This window comes from Heptranchias perlo, chromosome 16 (genome assembly GCF_035084215.1).
Source record: "Heptranchias perlo isolate sHepPer1 chromosome 16, sHepPer1.hap1, whole genome shotgun sequence".
NCBI lineage: Eukaryota > Metazoa > Chordata > Chondrichthyes > Hexanchiformes > Hexanchidae > Heptranchias > Heptranchias perlo.
Window position 1 is genome coordinate 48669975 of NC_090340.1, and position 17955 is coordinate 48687929.

The window sequence follows — 17955 nt, forward strand, 5'->3', positions numbered from 1 at the left end:
TTAACAATGACCAAGGTTTAAAAAATAAAGAATTAACACCCAAATGTGTGAAAGTTATGCAAGTTACTCAAAGTGGCAAAATGTAATGTTACAGTAACTATCTACATTACAGTGCCAGAAGACACCAGCTCTGTATCATCATCATTGCTGCCTCCATTATAATGCAAACAGACGATATTCTCTCCTTTTGTGACTTTACTAGTATAGACTGAGTAACCTCCATATTGGTGCTACTGCTATCAAAAAGGGTGGCATAGCAATAGTTGTGTCAAGAGTCCACTGTGTTTTAATTTATCAATCTGGCTGGGATATTTTGTTCTCTTGGGTCTGCAGTTATAATTTAAAACTACTTTTTCAGCCCTTTTCATTCCTATTCCAGTCGAAGATGATAAGTTGAGTGGTATGTATTTTAAAATTGTAGGAACATTTGATTATTGAACATGGGTTGCTATGGAAACTAACATAAGAAATACAGTTGGAAATATAGGCTTGGAGGCGGATATCAGCCTTGAAGCCTGTGATCTCTCAACGCTGATAGGATGGACGTAAGTTGGACAGCAATAAAAACGCAGAAGAGCTTTTGGATGCTTGAAATTGGATTCGAAATAGAATCAGTGATAAAACAAAGTGCAGCAAAACCAAGGACTTTCAGATAGTTGTCAATATCCAAGGGATTCCTTAATCATTCCTTCATCTCCTTAATCAATATGGGCTTTGTGTCTTAAATACAATAATTCAACAGTAATTTATATGGCAGACAACCAATTATGTTAGGAAGCACCACTCATGGCCGAGTACTCCCGATAAATATACAGTAAGTTGATGAATAATGGAAATCTGAAAAAGATTAAACTAAAAAAAAAACTACAGCTGCAATATATACTATCTACAGGATGCACTGCAACAACTCACCAAGTTTAGTTCAACAGCACCTTTCAGCCTTGTAACCTCTACTACCAAGAAGGACAAGAACTGCATTATCATGCAAACACCATCACCTAGTTTACCTCCAAGTCATACTCCGTTTTGATTTCGGAATACATCCTTGTTCCTTCATCATTGCTGGGTTAATTCCAGAAATTCCTACCTAACACCGTGGTGAGAGTACTATCACCACAAGGATTGCAGCGGGTTCAAGAAGGCCCACCACCCCCTTCTCGGCAGCTCAGGATTGCCAATAAATGCAGCGTGCCAGCATCGCCTACTTCTCGAGAACAATTTTTTAAAATAAAAAGTATCAAAATTATAGTTCAAAAGACAATGGGACTTTTTTAAGTGATTATAACTTTTTAGGATTATCTAATGAGACATCTTGAACTGTAGGAACAGGAGTAGACCATTCAGCCCCTCAAGCTTGTTCCGCCATTCAATGAGAACATGGCTGATATGTATCCTAACTCCATTTACCCGCCTTGGCTCCATATCCCTTAATACCTTGGCTAGCAAAAATCTATCAATTTCAGATTTAAAATTATTAATTGAGCTACCATCTCCTGCTTTTTGTGGGCGAGAGTTCCACATTTCTACCACCCTTTGCGTGAAGAAGTGTTTCCTAACTTCTCTCCTGAATGGCCTGGCTCTGATTTTAGGGTTATGTCCCATTGTCCTAGACTCCCCCGCCAGCAGAAAAAGTTTCTCTCTATCTACCCTATCAATTTCTTTCAAAATCCTTAAAACCTCAATCAAATCACCCCTTAACCTTCTATATTCCAGGGAATATAAGCCTAGTTTGTGTAATCGCCTCCATAATTTAACCCTTGGAGTGCTGCACTCCTTCCAAGGCCAATTTATCCTTTCTGTGATACGGTGCCCAGACTGTACATAGTACTCCAGGTGTGGTCTAACCAGGGCTTTGTTATAGCTAAAGAAAAATTTCCTCCCCCTTTATATTCTAACCCTCTGGATATAAAGACTAACATTCCATTAGTCTTTTAGTGATCTGTGCATAGGAGCACTAAATCTCTTTGGACCTCCACTGTTCCTAGCTTTTCACCATTTTAAAAACACTTGGATCTATCCTTTCTTGGTTCAAAATGGATGATCTCACTTAATCTATCAATGTCTCTTTGTAAGTTTATGCTCCCGGTCTACACTACTTACTATGCCACCAATCTTTGTGTCATTGACAAACTTGGATATATGGCTCTCTACTGTGTTATTGAAGTCATTAATAAATATAGTGAATAGTTGAGGCCCCAGCACAGATCCTTGTGGGACACCACTAGTCACTTCCTTCCAATTCCAGTACATACCCATTGCCCCTACTCTCTGTCTTCTATTACCTAACCAATTGCCTAACCAGGTCAATAATTTGCCTTCAATTCCATGAGCTTCAGTTTTAGCTAACAGTCTCTTATGTGGAACCTTATCGAATGCTTTCTGGATGTCCATAATCCATAGACATTCCCGTTTGCTACTTCAGTTTCTTTTCTCAACCTTCCTTGCCACCTTCAACTATTTGTGCACATATACCCCCAGATCTCTCTGTTCCTGTACCCCTTTTAAAATTGTGCCCTCTAGTTTACATTGCCTCTCCTCGTTCATCCTACCGAAATGTATCACTTTGCATTTTTCTGCGTTAAATTTCATCTGCCACGTGTCCACCCATGCCACTAGCCTGTCTGTATCCTCTTGAAGTCTATCACTATCCTCCTCACTGTTTACTACACTTCCAAGTTTTGTGTCATCTGCAAATTTGGAAATTGTGCCCTGTACACCCAAGACCAAGTCATTAATATATATCAAGAAAAGCAGTGGTCCTAGTACCGACCCCTGGGGAACACCACTGTACACTTCCCTCCAGTCCGAAAAACAACTGTTCACCACTGCTCTATGTTTCCTTTTACTTAGCCAATTCTGTATCCATGCTGCTACTGCCCCTTTTATTCCATGGGCTTCAATCTTGATAACAAGCCTATTATGCGGCACTTTATCAAACGCCTTTGGAAAGTCCCTATACACCACATCAACTGCATTGCCCTCATCCACCCACGCTGTTACCTCATCAAAAAACAACACGATTTGCCTTTAACAAATCCGTGCTGGCTTTCTCTAATCAATTCACACTTGTCAAAGTGACTGCTAATTCTGTTCCGGATTATCGTTTCTAAAAGTTTCCCCACCACCGAAGTTAAACTGACTGACCTGTAGTTGCTGGGTTTATCCTTACACCCTTTTTTGAACAAGGGTATAACATTTGCAATTCTCCAGTCCTCTGGCACCACCCCCGTATCTAAGGATGTTTCCTTATAAAGGTCAAAAAAAGGAAAATCAAGCACCATCAAAGCAAATCATTTCTAGAGGGTTAGAATTGAAAAGCAGAGGAGTTATGTCAAACCTGTATAGGACCATGGTCAGACCACACCTGGAGTACTGTGCACAGTTTTGGTCTCCATATTATAGAAAGAATATAGAGGCATTGGAGAAGGTGCAAAAAAGATTCACAAGGATGATACCAGAACTGAGAGGATATGATTATCAGGAAAGGTTGAATAGGCTGGGGCTGTATTCTCTTGAAAAGAGAGGGCTGAGGGTTGACCTGATAGAGGTCTTTAAGATAATTAAAGGGATTGATAGAGTAGACGTAGAGAAAATGTTTCCACTTGAGGGAGAGCCTGTCTATATCCTCTTGAAGCCTATCACTATCCTCCTCACTGTTCACTACACTTCCAAGTTTTGTGTCATCTGCATATTTGGAAATTGTGCCCTGTACACCCAAGTCCAAGTCATTAATATATATCAAGAAAAGCAGTGGTCCCAGCACCGACCCCTGGGGAACACCACTGTACACCTCCCTCCTGAAAAACAACTGTTCACCATTACACTTTGTTTCCTGTCACTTAGCCAATTCTATATCCATGTTGCTAGTATCCCCTTTATTCCATGGGCCGCAATCTTGATGACAAGCCTACCATGCAGCACTTTATCAAACGCCTTTTGAAAGACTATATACAGCACATCAGCTGCATTGCCCTCATCTACCCTCTCTGTTACCTCATCAAAAAACTCGATCAAGTTAGTTAAACACGATTTGCCTTCAACAAATCCATGCTGGCTTTCCCTAATCAATCCACACTCATCCAAGTGACTGTTAATCCTGTCCCGGATTATCGTTTCTAAAAGTTTCCACCAAGGTTAAACTGACTGGCCTATAGTTGCTGGGTTTATCCTTACACCCTTTTTTGAACAAGGGTGTAACATTTGCAATTCTCCAGTCCTCTGGCACCCCCGCTCCCCCACCATATCTAAGGATGTTTGGAAGATTATGGCCAGTACCTTCGCAATTTCCACCCTTACTTCCCTCAGCAACCTAGGATGCATCCCATCTGGACCGGGTGACTTATCTACTTTAAGTGTACAGCCAGTCTTTCTAGTACCTCTTCTTTATCAATTTTTAGCCCAGTATCTCAACTATATCTTCCTTTATTGAGTCTCTGGCAGCATCTTCTTCCTTGGTAAAGACAGATGCAAAGTACTCATTTAGTACCTTGGCCATGCCCTCTGCATTCATGAGTAGATCTCCTTTATACTCCCCATCGGCCCCATCCCTCCTCTTACTACCCGTTTACTATTTATATGCCTGAGAAGACTTTTGGATTCCCTTTTATGTTGGCCGCCGGTCAATTCTCACACTCTCTCTTTGCCCCTATTTTTTCCTTTTTCACTTCCTCTCTGAATTTTCTCTATTCTGCCTGGTTCTCACTTGTGTTATCAACCTGGCATCTGTCATACGCCCCTTTTTTCCGCTTCATCTTGCTCTCTATCTCTTTTTGTGTCATCCAGGAAACTCTGGGGGAAAATTGGATAAGGGTCCGTTCTGGGCGACGGACCCTGGGCAGGCAAGACGCAAGTTTGGTCCCAAGGGAGCACTTATCTGCAATCGGCGTTCCTTTCCAGGCCTTGCACATGGAATCAATGCAATTCACAATTTCCACCACCAGAGGGAGCTCCATCTCTTAAAGGGAGAATTTTTCTTAGAAATCTCGTAAAGGCAGCTTGTACCTGTTATTTGCTGAAAACAACAGCCTACTGCCTGCATGGAGTCTGAACAGAGATCAGACATTGCACACGTAAAGCACAGATGCAGATCGCATCCCTATGTTTACACACTGATGAGTTATATTAAAACATTGATTGAAGGATGCTCACTACTAAATCCCACATCCTCCAATCTGCATGCCAGACCTCACCAATCTGCCGATCTGAGTTGGTACCAGGCCTGCGAGGGTGCATATGCACCAAGGTTCTCTGCTGATGTACTGGAGACCTTGGGTGCAAGAGGAGGACAGAAGGAGGGACATCCTATATCCGCAGGGGGGGGGCAAGAGGCCCTCCAGACATATACACAAAACGCAGTGGGAGGCAGCGGGGGATGAAGTCAATGCCAGGCGCACAGCATCATGAACATGGATGCGGTGCAGGAAGAAGTTCAATGCTTTGACATGAGTGATCAAGGTAAGTGAGGTCAACTGTCAAGTGGTGCCTCCTACTGACTGCACCACGCACTACACCCCCATCCCCCACATACCAATAAACTCTTTCCATTAGTACTCAACTCTTCCAATCAGATGCTTCCCCTCACCCTTACACATTACCACTGTTTCAAGCCGCCCACCCACAACTCAGGCCAAACACACTGGCAGCTATTCAACCATGACAGGCACATCACCCAGGCACATGTCCCGCTTTCTTGCAGGAGAAGGTGGTGCATATCAAGAGGCAGCAAGTGGCCGTGGCATTTAGCCCCTCGAGCTTGTTCCACCATTCATTGAGATCATGGTGGACCTGTGACCTAACTCCATATATGCGTGTTAGCCCCATATTCCTTAATACACTTGGTTCACAGAAATCTATCAATCTCAGATTTAACATTCACAAGTGAGCTGGCATCGACTGCCATCTGCAGAAGAACGTTCCAAACGTCTCCCACCCTTTGCGTGTAGAAACATTTCCTAACTTCACTCCTGTACGTCCTGGCTCTAAATGTTAGGCTATGTTCCCGCAACCTGGTATTGAAGTCTGGGGAGACCTCTAGAAACAATTACAAATGTCTCGGCAGCCAGAGGCAATAATCCAGCCGCTAACCTGTAAATCCTGTATGGTCCCTTTAAATAGCGCCGGTGGGGGTCCTCCAGGCACTCTAAGACACGTTCAGATGGTCGGGGTTAAGACTTTGCGTTGAGTTGAGCGTTAAGTCCAAAAATGGTGTCTATCACTTTAAATCAGCATTGCACACTGATTGATGCCATTTTCTCCCTACTTTACATGATTCCAGCGTTCGTTATCTGCACCTTCGCAAACTCCTATACCAAGATGGCATCTGGCGCACGTCACGCAGGAAACGTGCATGCACATCCAAGACGCCATCTTGGATGTCAGAGAGCCCGTGTAGTGCCGAAACAACAGGCGCTACGTGGCCCAATTTAGCACCCTCTGGCTTTAGTTGCCCTACCTTTCTCCCTCCTGGGAATGTACCAAGACTGTACCCGAACCATCTCTTTAAAGGCTGCCCACTGCTCAATTACAGTTTTGCCTGCCAATCTTTGATTCCAATTTACCTGGGCCAGATCTGTTCTCATCCCACTGAAATTGGCCCTCCTCCAATTGAGTATTTTTACTTTAGAGTGGTCCGTGTCCTTTTCAGGCATCTGCAATTTCCTCACCTCCTTCCTTTAAAACCCTGGGGTGGAAACCATCAGGTCCTGGGGATTTGTCAGTCTTTAGGGCCGTTATTTTTTCTAATACTGTTTTCTTGCTTACGTTAACTTTTAGTGAGTTCCTGTCCTTGATTCATTATTAGTTTCCCTTGAATGTCAGGTATATTATCCTCTTGTTCTACTGTGTAGACTGACACAAAGTAATTATTCAACAAGTCTACCATTTCCTTATTTCCATTTGCAAAATTACCCACATCTATTTTTAAAGGACCCACATTTCCCTCGACTACCGTTGTACTTTTAATATAATTGTAAAAACTTTGTGTTAATCTTGATATCCCTTGCAAGTTTCTTTTCATATTCCCTTTTTGCACCTCTTACTATATATTTTTTTGTCTTCCTTTGCTGTTCCTTATATCTCTCCCATTCCACTAGATCTGCACTATTCTTGCACTCCTGTATGCTGTTTCCTTTAGTTATATGTTATCGCTCACCTCTTTTGTTGACCATGGCTATTTTATTTGATATGTAGAGCTCTCGCCCCTTATGGGTATATACTGGTCCCGTATTAAGCTAAGTTCTTCATTGAACACCTCCCACTGTTCCCAATAATGGTTTTGACCAGTTTGCTGTCGTCCATTTCGGTCTCATCCCATTAAAGTTAGCCATGCCAAAATCTAGAACCTTAGTTACTGTGTTACGTTTTTCCTTTTCAAACCTAACATTGAATTCAATCATATTATGATCACTGTTAGATAAATGTTCCCTTACTGTTCGATTATTAACTAAGTCTGGCTCTTTACTCATTTCTAAATCTAGTATGACCTGCCCTCTTAGTTATAGAACATATTGCTCCAGAAAACTAGCTTGAATACATTCAAGAAATTCACTAGGAACAATAATGTATCTATTAAATTCTGTTCTAAATTGACATTCATACTGGATCCTTACATTCTAGCCTTAAGTTGATTTCTTTTTATATTGCTGTTCTACTTCAACTGGTGTAGTACTGATAGCATTTTAAGAGAAACGGGTGTGAGATCTGCGGTTAGACTGCCTACTTCCATCAATGTAGAATGTGGGAGGGTAGAGTCTCCAAATGCAAATGTGTTTTCATTTTAGCGATCGTCCCATCAGCATTTCTCAGTCGCTTCTCTACAGTCCTTAGAAATTGAATGAAGTGGGTATTAGGAGTATTTGTGATACTTAAGTTTGAAATGCAGGCTTTGTATTGGCTTATGCCACAGCCAGCAAGAAACAAAAACAAAGCACGACAGCTTTTGGTCTCTGTTGTGCTGACAACAGCCTACAACAACAGCATAGTATTGCCCTTGTGCCACTGGCACAGCAAAGGTGTTGACAAAACAATGTTAAATAAGCAACATAACTGCAGCACCATGTAGAATTTCTTCCTTGTTGCTCACAAGTCCCTGACTTCACAAGCACCACAGTGGATCATGCAGACTCTGTTATCCATGTTTATAAGAAATAGATATTCATTCAATTTTTAGGTTTGCTAAGTGTGTTGCACAGGTTGTTTTTTTTGTGTGTAGTTTTTAACTCCTGAATGTTCCATGAGTTTTGGATTTAGCCATCATTCTGCTTTCTTTAATAACCATCTGAATACAGTACTTCAAGTAGTACCAGTGATCTGTTCTGGGAAAAATAACAGTCCATCCCATTTTTATTTGTAGATGTTTGATTGAAGATTGTTCCGGTTGTGGCTGTATTCAAGTTATTGTTTTAAGTAAGAAGATAAACATAGTCCAATAATAACAGTGATGACTGTTGAACCTTTCTTGTATAGCGCACTCCTTCAAAAACAAAAATGTAGAAGCTCAGCTTTACAGCATCCACAGGATCTATATTTAAAACTGAATGTGTTTGAACTTTAATTCCTGAAGTAACTGTTGTGCCAGGCATGTTTTTTTCAATTATCTTCCCTCCCCTCACCACCACCACCACTCACCACTATTCACCCACCACCCCTTGCCACTCCCCACCGCCACTGGCCACTATTCACCCACCACCCCTTGCCACTCCCCACCGCCACTGGCCACTATTCACCCGCCACCACTCACCACTATTCACCCACCGCCCCTCGCCGCTCCCCACCGCCACTGGCCACTATTCACCCACCGCCCCTCGCCACTATTCACTCACCGCCCCTCGCCGCTCCCCACCGCCACTGGCCACTATTCACCCGCCGCCACTCACCACTATTCACCCACCGCCCCTCGCCGCTGCCCACCGCCACTGGCCACTATTCACCCACCGCCCCTCGCCGCTCCCCACCGCCACTGGCCACTATTCACCCGCCGCCCCTCGCCACTATTCACTCACCGCCCCTCGCCGCTCCCCACCGCCACTGGCCACTATTCACCCGCCGCCACTCACCACTATTCACCCACCGCCCCTCGCCGCTGCCCACCGCCACTGGCCACTATTCACCCACCGCCCCTCGCCGCTCCCCACCGCCACTGGCCACTATTCACCCGCCGCCACTCACCACTATTCACTCACCGCCCCTCGCCGCTGCCCACCGCCACTGGCCACTATTCACCCACCGCCCCTCGCCGCTCCCCACCGCCACTGGCCACTATTCACCCGCCACCACTCACCACTATTCACCCACCGCCCCTCGCCGCTCCCCACCGCCACTGGCCACTATTCACCCCTCGCCGCTCCCCACCGCCACTGGCCACTATTCACCCGCCACCACTCACTACTATTCACCCACCGCCCCTCGCTGCTCCCCACCGCCACTGGCCACTATTCACCCACCACCACTCACCACTATTCACCCACCGCATTGCACAATCTTCTGGACTGGAGCAGTGAATAGGCTGGTGACCAGTTCTTAAACTTCTTCCAAATTTGAACCTCCCATAACATTTCCCCCCTCTTCCCCCCCCCCCCCCCACTCACCATAGAGATTAGTACAGAAATGGAAGAATTGTGAAGGAGAATCAACATCCTATCACTCAACATCACAGTAGCTTTTTGATTGATTTTGCTAAGATACCATCAGAGAAGCTCTTGGCACCTCTGACACTTATACACTTACTGACAGTTGAACTAACAACATTCACATAATGAAACTAAGATTACATCAAGTAACCAGTTCACCTAGAGGCAGTAATATAAATATGTTAGCAAAAAGAAATTTTTCTAACCATCATTACAGAAATGATGTTACTAGCTAGATGCCAAAAATACAAAGGCATGTTTGAATTTTGTATTTTAACCCTGAGCACTGAAAGAGGACATCGTTGTTCAAAATGTAAAAAATGTTTGTGTTCTGTATATTTCCTTAATTCTGTTTTGTAGTACCCAGTTTTGCATCTTTATAGAAGCTATGTGCATTTTTCAATTCAAAAGCCAAACATTTGAATCTTTGATGTAAAACGTCAATGTTGTCTACATAGAATTACTTTTCGTTCAGTCTCGATTCTAAAAGGGATTCAGTGACATTGTCACAGTTACACTGTAACTATGAGCAATGCATTTCACATCTACATCGTGATGCCTGGGTTGAAAAGTCATTTCCAATCTGTTGGGTGGTCGCAGCAAAAATATCTAACAGATATTGCCTGGTTTATATGCCTTAGTGTTTTCGATCTCCAGTTTTCTGCTGTTGCCTCCCCTATACTGAAGATGGCGACTCATGCTAGGAAATGCTGTAGATTGTGGCTGCTCAAGTGGCCTTTCTTTATAAATGAATCTGCACTGTATCAGTGAGTTATACAGCTTAGCGGATACTTTATGTTGTTCACACCTGATAACCACACGTACATCCAGCTTTCAGCACATTTTTAATGAATTTCTATTCTGGTTTTCTTCTCTAAATTGTGATGTCACGCCGGACAGATAGGTAAGTAGTTTCAGAATAAGTTCTTAGTTTATGGAAGTAGTTGGAATTTACACTTTTCTGGCTGAACCTTTTTCTTTTTCAAAATTGAATGAAAAAGATTTAAAATGTCATCCAGTGTGAATTTTGTGAAATGATTCTCGTACTTGCTGACCACCGAAAAAGATTCAAACCTATGCTTGTTAGGTGTCTAATGACCGACAAGTGACAGTACCCCTTTGAACCAGGATAGGCAGGGTCACTTTGGGATCGAGGTGGCTCCAAGGTGAAACATCTAGCAAAAAAAAGTTTGGAACCAAGTTAACCCTCTGTGTAAGATTTAATAATCTGATACATGAGGCAGGCAGGTACACGGTACTCCAAGGCGCTGTTCAGGTTTGTCAAACACAAAGAGATCCATCACCGTGTTTAATAGTCTCTAGTTCAAACTATTGAGTAATCTGGACCCATCTTTATACTCAATATGGTTATATTACTATGTGCAGCAAATTTAGCTTGGGAATTATCCTGGGTCATTAATTGAAACTGGAGTTGTAGACCTGTCACTTGAGGTTGTGATTCTTCCCAACTGTCTCCAGAAAATTCTGCAAGCCAGTGCCTTGATGGGATCCCTAAGTTTCGGCTCTGCCAATCTGCACCTATGGTCTCTCGGCTTAGGTAGGTGTGATGTATCCCTACAGGAAGAGAGTGTGCCCTGAATATTGGTCAGACAGAAACCCTGCAGTGGGTGTAGATTGCATAACTAGCTTGAGTCGGAGATATTTAAACACAGTGATGGATTTCTGTCTGTGTTAGACACCCAGCTGCTCAAAAAATTCTAGATATTTTCCTTTTTTCCAGACTCTTGTCGAAATATTCGGTCTCTTGTTATAACATTCTGTTTGGTGGTTGTTCACAAGTCGGATTTTGCTGTGTACACAGTGTAGAAATATTGTCACTTCAAAAGTTGCTGATTAAAAGGTTTATGGATAATTGACGGCCTGTTTTTATTTTACTGCAACAACATTTGCACAAGGAAATAAGGGGTTGATCATTAGAAATTGGAAAGCTGCAGATATATAACACATCAAATATTTAATGAGATGAAAAAATGTAATTGTTATTTTAGGTTCACATGAAAGATGTGATGTCTGTGGTTTGGGTAAATGGCCTGGATCCGAGCTATCTGAGAGAGCAAATGCTGAATGAACCTGTGGTGCGAGAAATCGTCAAAGAATGTACCAACATTCCTCTCAGCCAGAGAGAAGGAGAGGCTCAGCTGGCTACCTTCAAACCTCGAGGATATTCCGAATGTATAGTGACAGTGGGTGGAGAGGAAAGGAGGTGAGTCCAGCCCAATCGGCTTAAATGAACTTCACTATTGTGGTAAAGATGAACCTTTTTTATTTGCAAAATTCTTTCTGCAACCCTCCCCCCTTCCCGAGTCTTGTCATTTGTTTAAATGTAATTGTTTTTATAAATTTGATGAGAATAAATTGTGCAAAGCTGGAGTAGGAGTAGCACTGAGCATTGCAATGCACCACAGATAGAAGGACATGGGCGTATGGCTGCAAAATACCATACAGTCAGTAAGTTTCCTGTTGAAGTCCAGTTCCCCTATATTGAACGAGAAAATTGGGAGGGAGGGGCAGGTCAACCCAAACTGTTGCAGCATACAGCAAAACAGAAGCAGGGAAGAAAATTACCTGCTCACCATATCAGACATGGAATAGTGTGTTGCATAGAACAGAGTCAAAAGGGGGAATGGGAATGAAAATTAAATCAAAAATATTTTTGTTGAATGACGAATTAATCATAAATGGGTACAGCAGAATTGTTTTGAAATGGATAGCAAAGGAGAACATACACAAAAAAATTCTTAGAATTTTACAGCACAGAAGAGGCCATTTGATCTATTGTGCTGTGACCGCTCTCTGAAAGCGCTATCCACTTAATCCTATTTCCCTACCCTTTCTTCATACTCTTTTAAATTTTTCTTGTTCAAATATTTATCCACATCCCCTTTGAAAGCTATTATGCATTCTGCTTCCACCACTGTCTCTGGTAGGCATAGCATGTACTAGCAAGCCTTTGTGTAAAAAAAAACATGAATTTCTGATGGTAAAAATACCTGCATTAATTGATCATTGTTTCATTATCTTTTAGTACACGGAAACCTACAGCTGTGATGCGGTGCATGTGCCCGTTATATGATCGTAACAGACAACTTTGGATAGAATTGGCCCCAATGAGTATTCCACGTATTAACCATGGAATATTGTCAGCTGGTAAGAATGTGGCTAGTTTATAGTTTATAGAAGATAGTCTAACACAGCATCTCATCTGATACAGCATATGCTAGTTACAGACATTCACTAATGAATGAACTATGTAAGACATCCACTCTCTGTACCTCTCTCCGTAATTAGTTTATGCATACATCCTGAAGTTAGTATGAATAAAAGTACAATACTTGCACAAAATGCCAGAAATCCATCGAGAAGTTTTTCATGGATTTACATTTAAGTCAGCAGATGATTAAGCAATAAAAAAAACTGTAACGTAAGTTGAATCATGGCTGCTGATGATGGGCTGTTAAACTTCCTGTGGTATTGGGTGTGACTTGCATCATTTAAGTACAACAGACCATTGTATTTACTTGTATCCTCTTACATGAGCTTACTATAATAACTTAAAGGTAGTGTTTTTCCTTGACATGGACCAAAAAAATCCTCAATCTTTACCCACTTTCAGAGATTGTTATCTAGCACATGTTACAAGTGAGGTTTTGATTAGTTGATTTGAGCACCCACCAAATACTCCTTGAAACCGCTTTATGAAATTGTTAGCAGCTCTGAACAACTGCTGCAGAGACTGAAAGTTGGCTGGGCCGTTGATGCATGCTGTTAAAACTGATGTTGTATTCTTGCCAACAATCAAACAACGTTTATCCAGTAAGTTAGCATAACATGTCGATACTTTTTCTGTATGAGTAGTTATGGCCAGTTTCAGTAATTTCCCATTTGTGATGGGGCTTCATCAGGCCTTCCAATTTAGATAATACAGATATATAAAAGGTACTTTAAAGAAAATTAAAGCAATAAGAAAAACCTCTCCTCTAAATCCTTTACACTGAAATCTTAATGATCCTATTTTGAGAAAAATTTCCAATATTGAATCTCACCCTTCTATCCTCCCAAAAAAAATCTTGTGGCTGCCTTCCAAAAGATAAATCAGACTCGGAGTTATTTTTGCTATTTTATTTTTCAGAACTTTTTTGTTATATTTGTGCATCATAAAGAAAACTATAACTTGATCCAAAAAAAAACTTTTGGAGTTTCAAAAAATATAATTGGTTCAGATGTATTTGGGGTATTCCAATCTTGTGATCAGATATTCAGATTATTCTTAAACATTTTATATTGCGAAGGCAGTAAATACTGTTTCACATTTCTTTTTTTAAAAAGCACATTGGATTCTCTGTTTAAATTTAAATTTGAATCCTCAGCTTGACTGATACATTCTGGTTGCCATTTTGACTAGATTGTCAGCGCGAGGGAAAAATCATTTTCTTACTTTTATTGCAAGAGTGCCTCCTACCAGGTTGATAAAGGAATATTGCTGGCAGCATTCTGTAGATGCCTGTGGCTTGAACTGTTCAATTTCAACCACTCCCTTCCAGACAGAGGATCATTATAGTGGGGTGGCAATGTTATGAAAATGCTGTATCAAAATAATGGTTAGAATTTTGAATAAAAATGTTTTTTTCCCCTCTCTGTAGAGGGGTTCCTCTTTGTACTGGGTGGCCAGGATTCAGACAAAGTGACTTTAGGTTCAGGAGAGAAATATGACTCCGATACTAACTGCTGGAGTCCCATTCCTCCAATGAATGAGGTAAGTGTCTGCATTCTGAACATTATTCTTAATGTATTGGCCCATGATTCACTGAAGTACATTTAATGTTGGTTTCTTGCAATTTTATTAATGTAATTAAAAATTATTACGTTTGAGCAGTACCAGTTTTGCAAAATGGTTTATATATATAAAAAAGTAAATTTTGGTAAACCTGCAGAATTGTAAGCATCTCTGTGTTTCTTTATTCTGAATGGAACAGTTACTGTTTTTAGCCAACATGTTTCCATTCTCTTTCCCCCGCCCCCCCCACCAATCCCACATTACCGAAACGGCCATAGGCAAAGTAAAAACAACATTCTGTGTGACTCTTTTCCTCGACCTCTCTGCAGCCTTTCACATGGTCAGCCTTTCACGTCCTTCTCCAATAGTTCTCCTCCATTGTATAGCTTAGTGTGAGCATAGCCAGAGAATCTCTTCCCAGTTCTGTACTGTTGCCTCTGGAGTCCCAAAGGCCCCATACTTGGTCCCCTCCTCTTCCTTCATGTACATGCAGCCCCTTGGCGATATCATCTGTAGACATGGAGTCAGCTTTCACATATATGCTGACCACACCCAGTTCTACCTCTCTGCTGCCTCTGTGTTGTCAGACTGCTTGTCTGGCATCCATTCTGGATAAGTAAACTTGGGAAGACTGAAAACATAGTCTTCAGTCACAAAGTCCATAACCTCGCCGCAGACTCCTAGCCACTGTCTCAGGCTGAACAAGACTGTTCAATGTGTCGCCTTCGAATCCATATCCTCTCCATCATAAAGACTACCAACTTCCACCTCCATAACACTGCCCACCTACTGCTGAAACCCTCATCCGTCTCTTTGTCACCTCCAGATTCATCTCTTCAACAATAAACCGTCCCAGAACAAAGGGGGAGTGGAATTAGTGCCACCACAGGCACGTTGCCCTCTACTGTAGGAAAGAAGTACGGTGTTGTTTGGAGTATGGCTTAAAGTTTTTGAAGCAAAACTCTCCCCACCCCTGCCAGTAACTCTGAAAGAAAGCAGAATTAGTGGCTTTGGGAGGGGAGTGAAAGGGAGAGGGGGAAATGAAATGGTCGCATTGGGCTAGGTTTAAAATTTCTTGCATACTGTACTTGTACTGTTTGTAATCATAAAAATAGCAGTGAGCGTAATAGTAAACTAAATTTAAAAATTGTGATTCTTTGTTGATACACAGCTCTCTTTTTCTGGCTGTTGAGATTTGGCCACACTAGCATTAGAGGGACAGTGGCCTAGAAAGTCTGCCGCGTGGCATCTTTTTTAGGTGCTAAACGGCCTACGAAGCCTCCAATATGGCGGGCAGGAAGCACAAGTTCAGCACAAGCCAGAAGTGTGCTGCCCAGCATATTGGTAAAGGCCAAAACAGGCGTTAGGCCCCTTATTTGCATATGCAAAGGACCTAACACCTGTTTGAGGCCCCCACTGCAAGATTGGTTTGCCCTGAGGCAGCTGCGCTAGTGCCGGCTGCACTCAGTAAAGCCAGGCTCATATGCAGTCTAACAGGCAGCCCTTAAAGGGACCGCCTGTTAGGCTGCAACCAATAGATAAGGTTTTATAAAATACTTACCTGAATGTGGAGTCGGGAGGAGCAAGAGAGCTTCTCCCAAACCTACATACAATGAACGCAGGCCATTGCCGTCCACTGCTACCACTCTCTTTCCCCTCCCCAAATTATCACCACTACCTCACTTACCTGAGGGCTGCTACTTACATCGCAGCGGCCCAATCTACTTTTTAATATTTGAATTTTGTTCTCGAACAGCAAAGAGGAGGTTGCCATTTTTCAAAGTTGAGCACGTTTCTGCTAACTGTGCAGTTCTGGAAATCACTTAATCCTCACTCTGACCTTTCTCCCTAACAGTATGGCTAAAATTGATTATTCAGTTTTTAAACATAAATGTACATGTATTTTCAGGCAAGACACAATTTTGGAATTGTGGCAATAGATGGAGTTCTTTATGTTCTGGGAGGTGAGGATGTTGAAAAGGAGCTACTATCTATGGAGGCCTATGACATTCACACTAAGATGTGGACAAAACAACCTAATATGACTATGGTTCGAAAGGTATGGGGCCATTGAATTTACTATGTGGAGAGAAATGCTAATTTCCTCATTACAGCATGCTGACTTGTGCAATCACAGTGCAATTGTAGTTGAAATATTGTATTGTACTGTTAAAATGTTTTGTCCCCTGGGGAATAGTGAACCTCATCCGTTGAATTAACTAAAGTTTAGGGACCAGTAATTGTTTGTCTCTTAACCACATCACTGGGCACTGTTGGGTACTGCTCTTCCTCCACAAAAGGGATAGAATTTTGTCAGGTGCGTTGTTAAATATGTAAAAATAAAATAAAAATAGGGCAACAAGCTCTCTTCAAACCTTACATTTTAACCAGCATTTCAAAGTCAGTTAGCTTTGTGATTTTATAGAAGCAAGCATAGTCACAGGTTTGTTGTTTGGAACCAGAGCACATTGTAGGGTCAGCAGTATAATTTGCATCTGCCGGCACTACATCACATGCTACCGATACCTGCAATATAACCAGCCCCAAGTTGATAACAGTTGCTAAGAGTAGTAAATACAGAATGGCCTATACCATTACAACCCAGTGTTGTATATTGTGTTAAACAATATAGATTTAAAGTGCACTTTGTCTCACTGATGGCTCAGCAAGTTTATCTAGTGACTTAGTAATGTTCCAAGTTCAACCTCAGTCTGTGCTCAGTTAACTGATTTCAACCAGGTCCATGATTGGGGGGCTGCAATTAGCATAAGCAGTCCTGGACTAGGATGGGGAAAATAGGCTAAGATTCCCATTCCTTATCACTTTCCACAGATGTCTGTTGGAAGAGCATCTATGCAGATCAGGTGAAAGCAGATTAGTTTCAGCTCTAATGTAACACCTTGTCCAACAAATCACTTGCCAATACTCACTGTCTAGGCTCACACTTGGGCAAAGTACCTGGATAGTTGTGACACCCATGAAACTGTACCTCAGCAAGGAATTAACACCTTCAGGAGAGGGGGAGGATAAAAGGTGGAAGTTGGCAGGGAGGCAAAATGAAGTACACATTTAACTATTTTAATTTTCTGCTGTTTATGATTATTCAGATATATAAATATCCTGCACACATTGTCAACATTGCAGAAATTCAGCCAATTCACTTAGCAATTTTAACATTTCCCTAAACAGCTGGCTGTGTTTTTAAATTAATGATGGATGTTGAAAGATTGAAATTTCCACATTTGTTTTCTAACAGATTGGCTGCTATGCAGCTATGAAGAAAAAGATTTATGCAATGGGTGGTGGCTCATATGGAAAATTGTTTGAATCTGTTGAGTCCTATGACCCCAAGACCCAGCAGTGGACTGCAATTTGCCCATTGAAAGAAAAGAGGTTAGTGTGTAATCAACTTTTTCTGTAATTTAGTTACTCTGTATATAGCTGTGTTAACCTGTATGTAGCTGTGTTAACATGGCAACTGTGCTTAGATTTATGTTTTGATAGAGATTATCTGCTCAAATGATTTGATTCATT

At 41.9% G+C, this 17955-nt stretch overlaps 1 protein-coding gene across 1 annotated transcript in view; it reads left to right on the plus strand.

The window, feature by feature from the left end:
- The window catches only part of gan (gigaxonin), an 87237-nt gene that overhangs the window by 29828 nt on the left and 39454 nt on the right, over nt 1–17955 (plus strand). The window contains exons 4-8 of the mRNA XM_067998092.1: nt 11636–11850; nt 12673–12794; nt 14288–14400; nt 16331–16480; nt 17678–17814. Coding sequence (XP_067854193.1) covers nt 11636–11850; nt 12673–12794; nt 14288–14400; nt 16331–16480; nt 17678–17814 — 737 coding nt within the window. The remainder of the gene's footprint in view (nt 1–11635; nt 11851–12672; nt 12795–14287; nt 14401–16330; nt 16481–17677; nt 17815–17955) is intronic.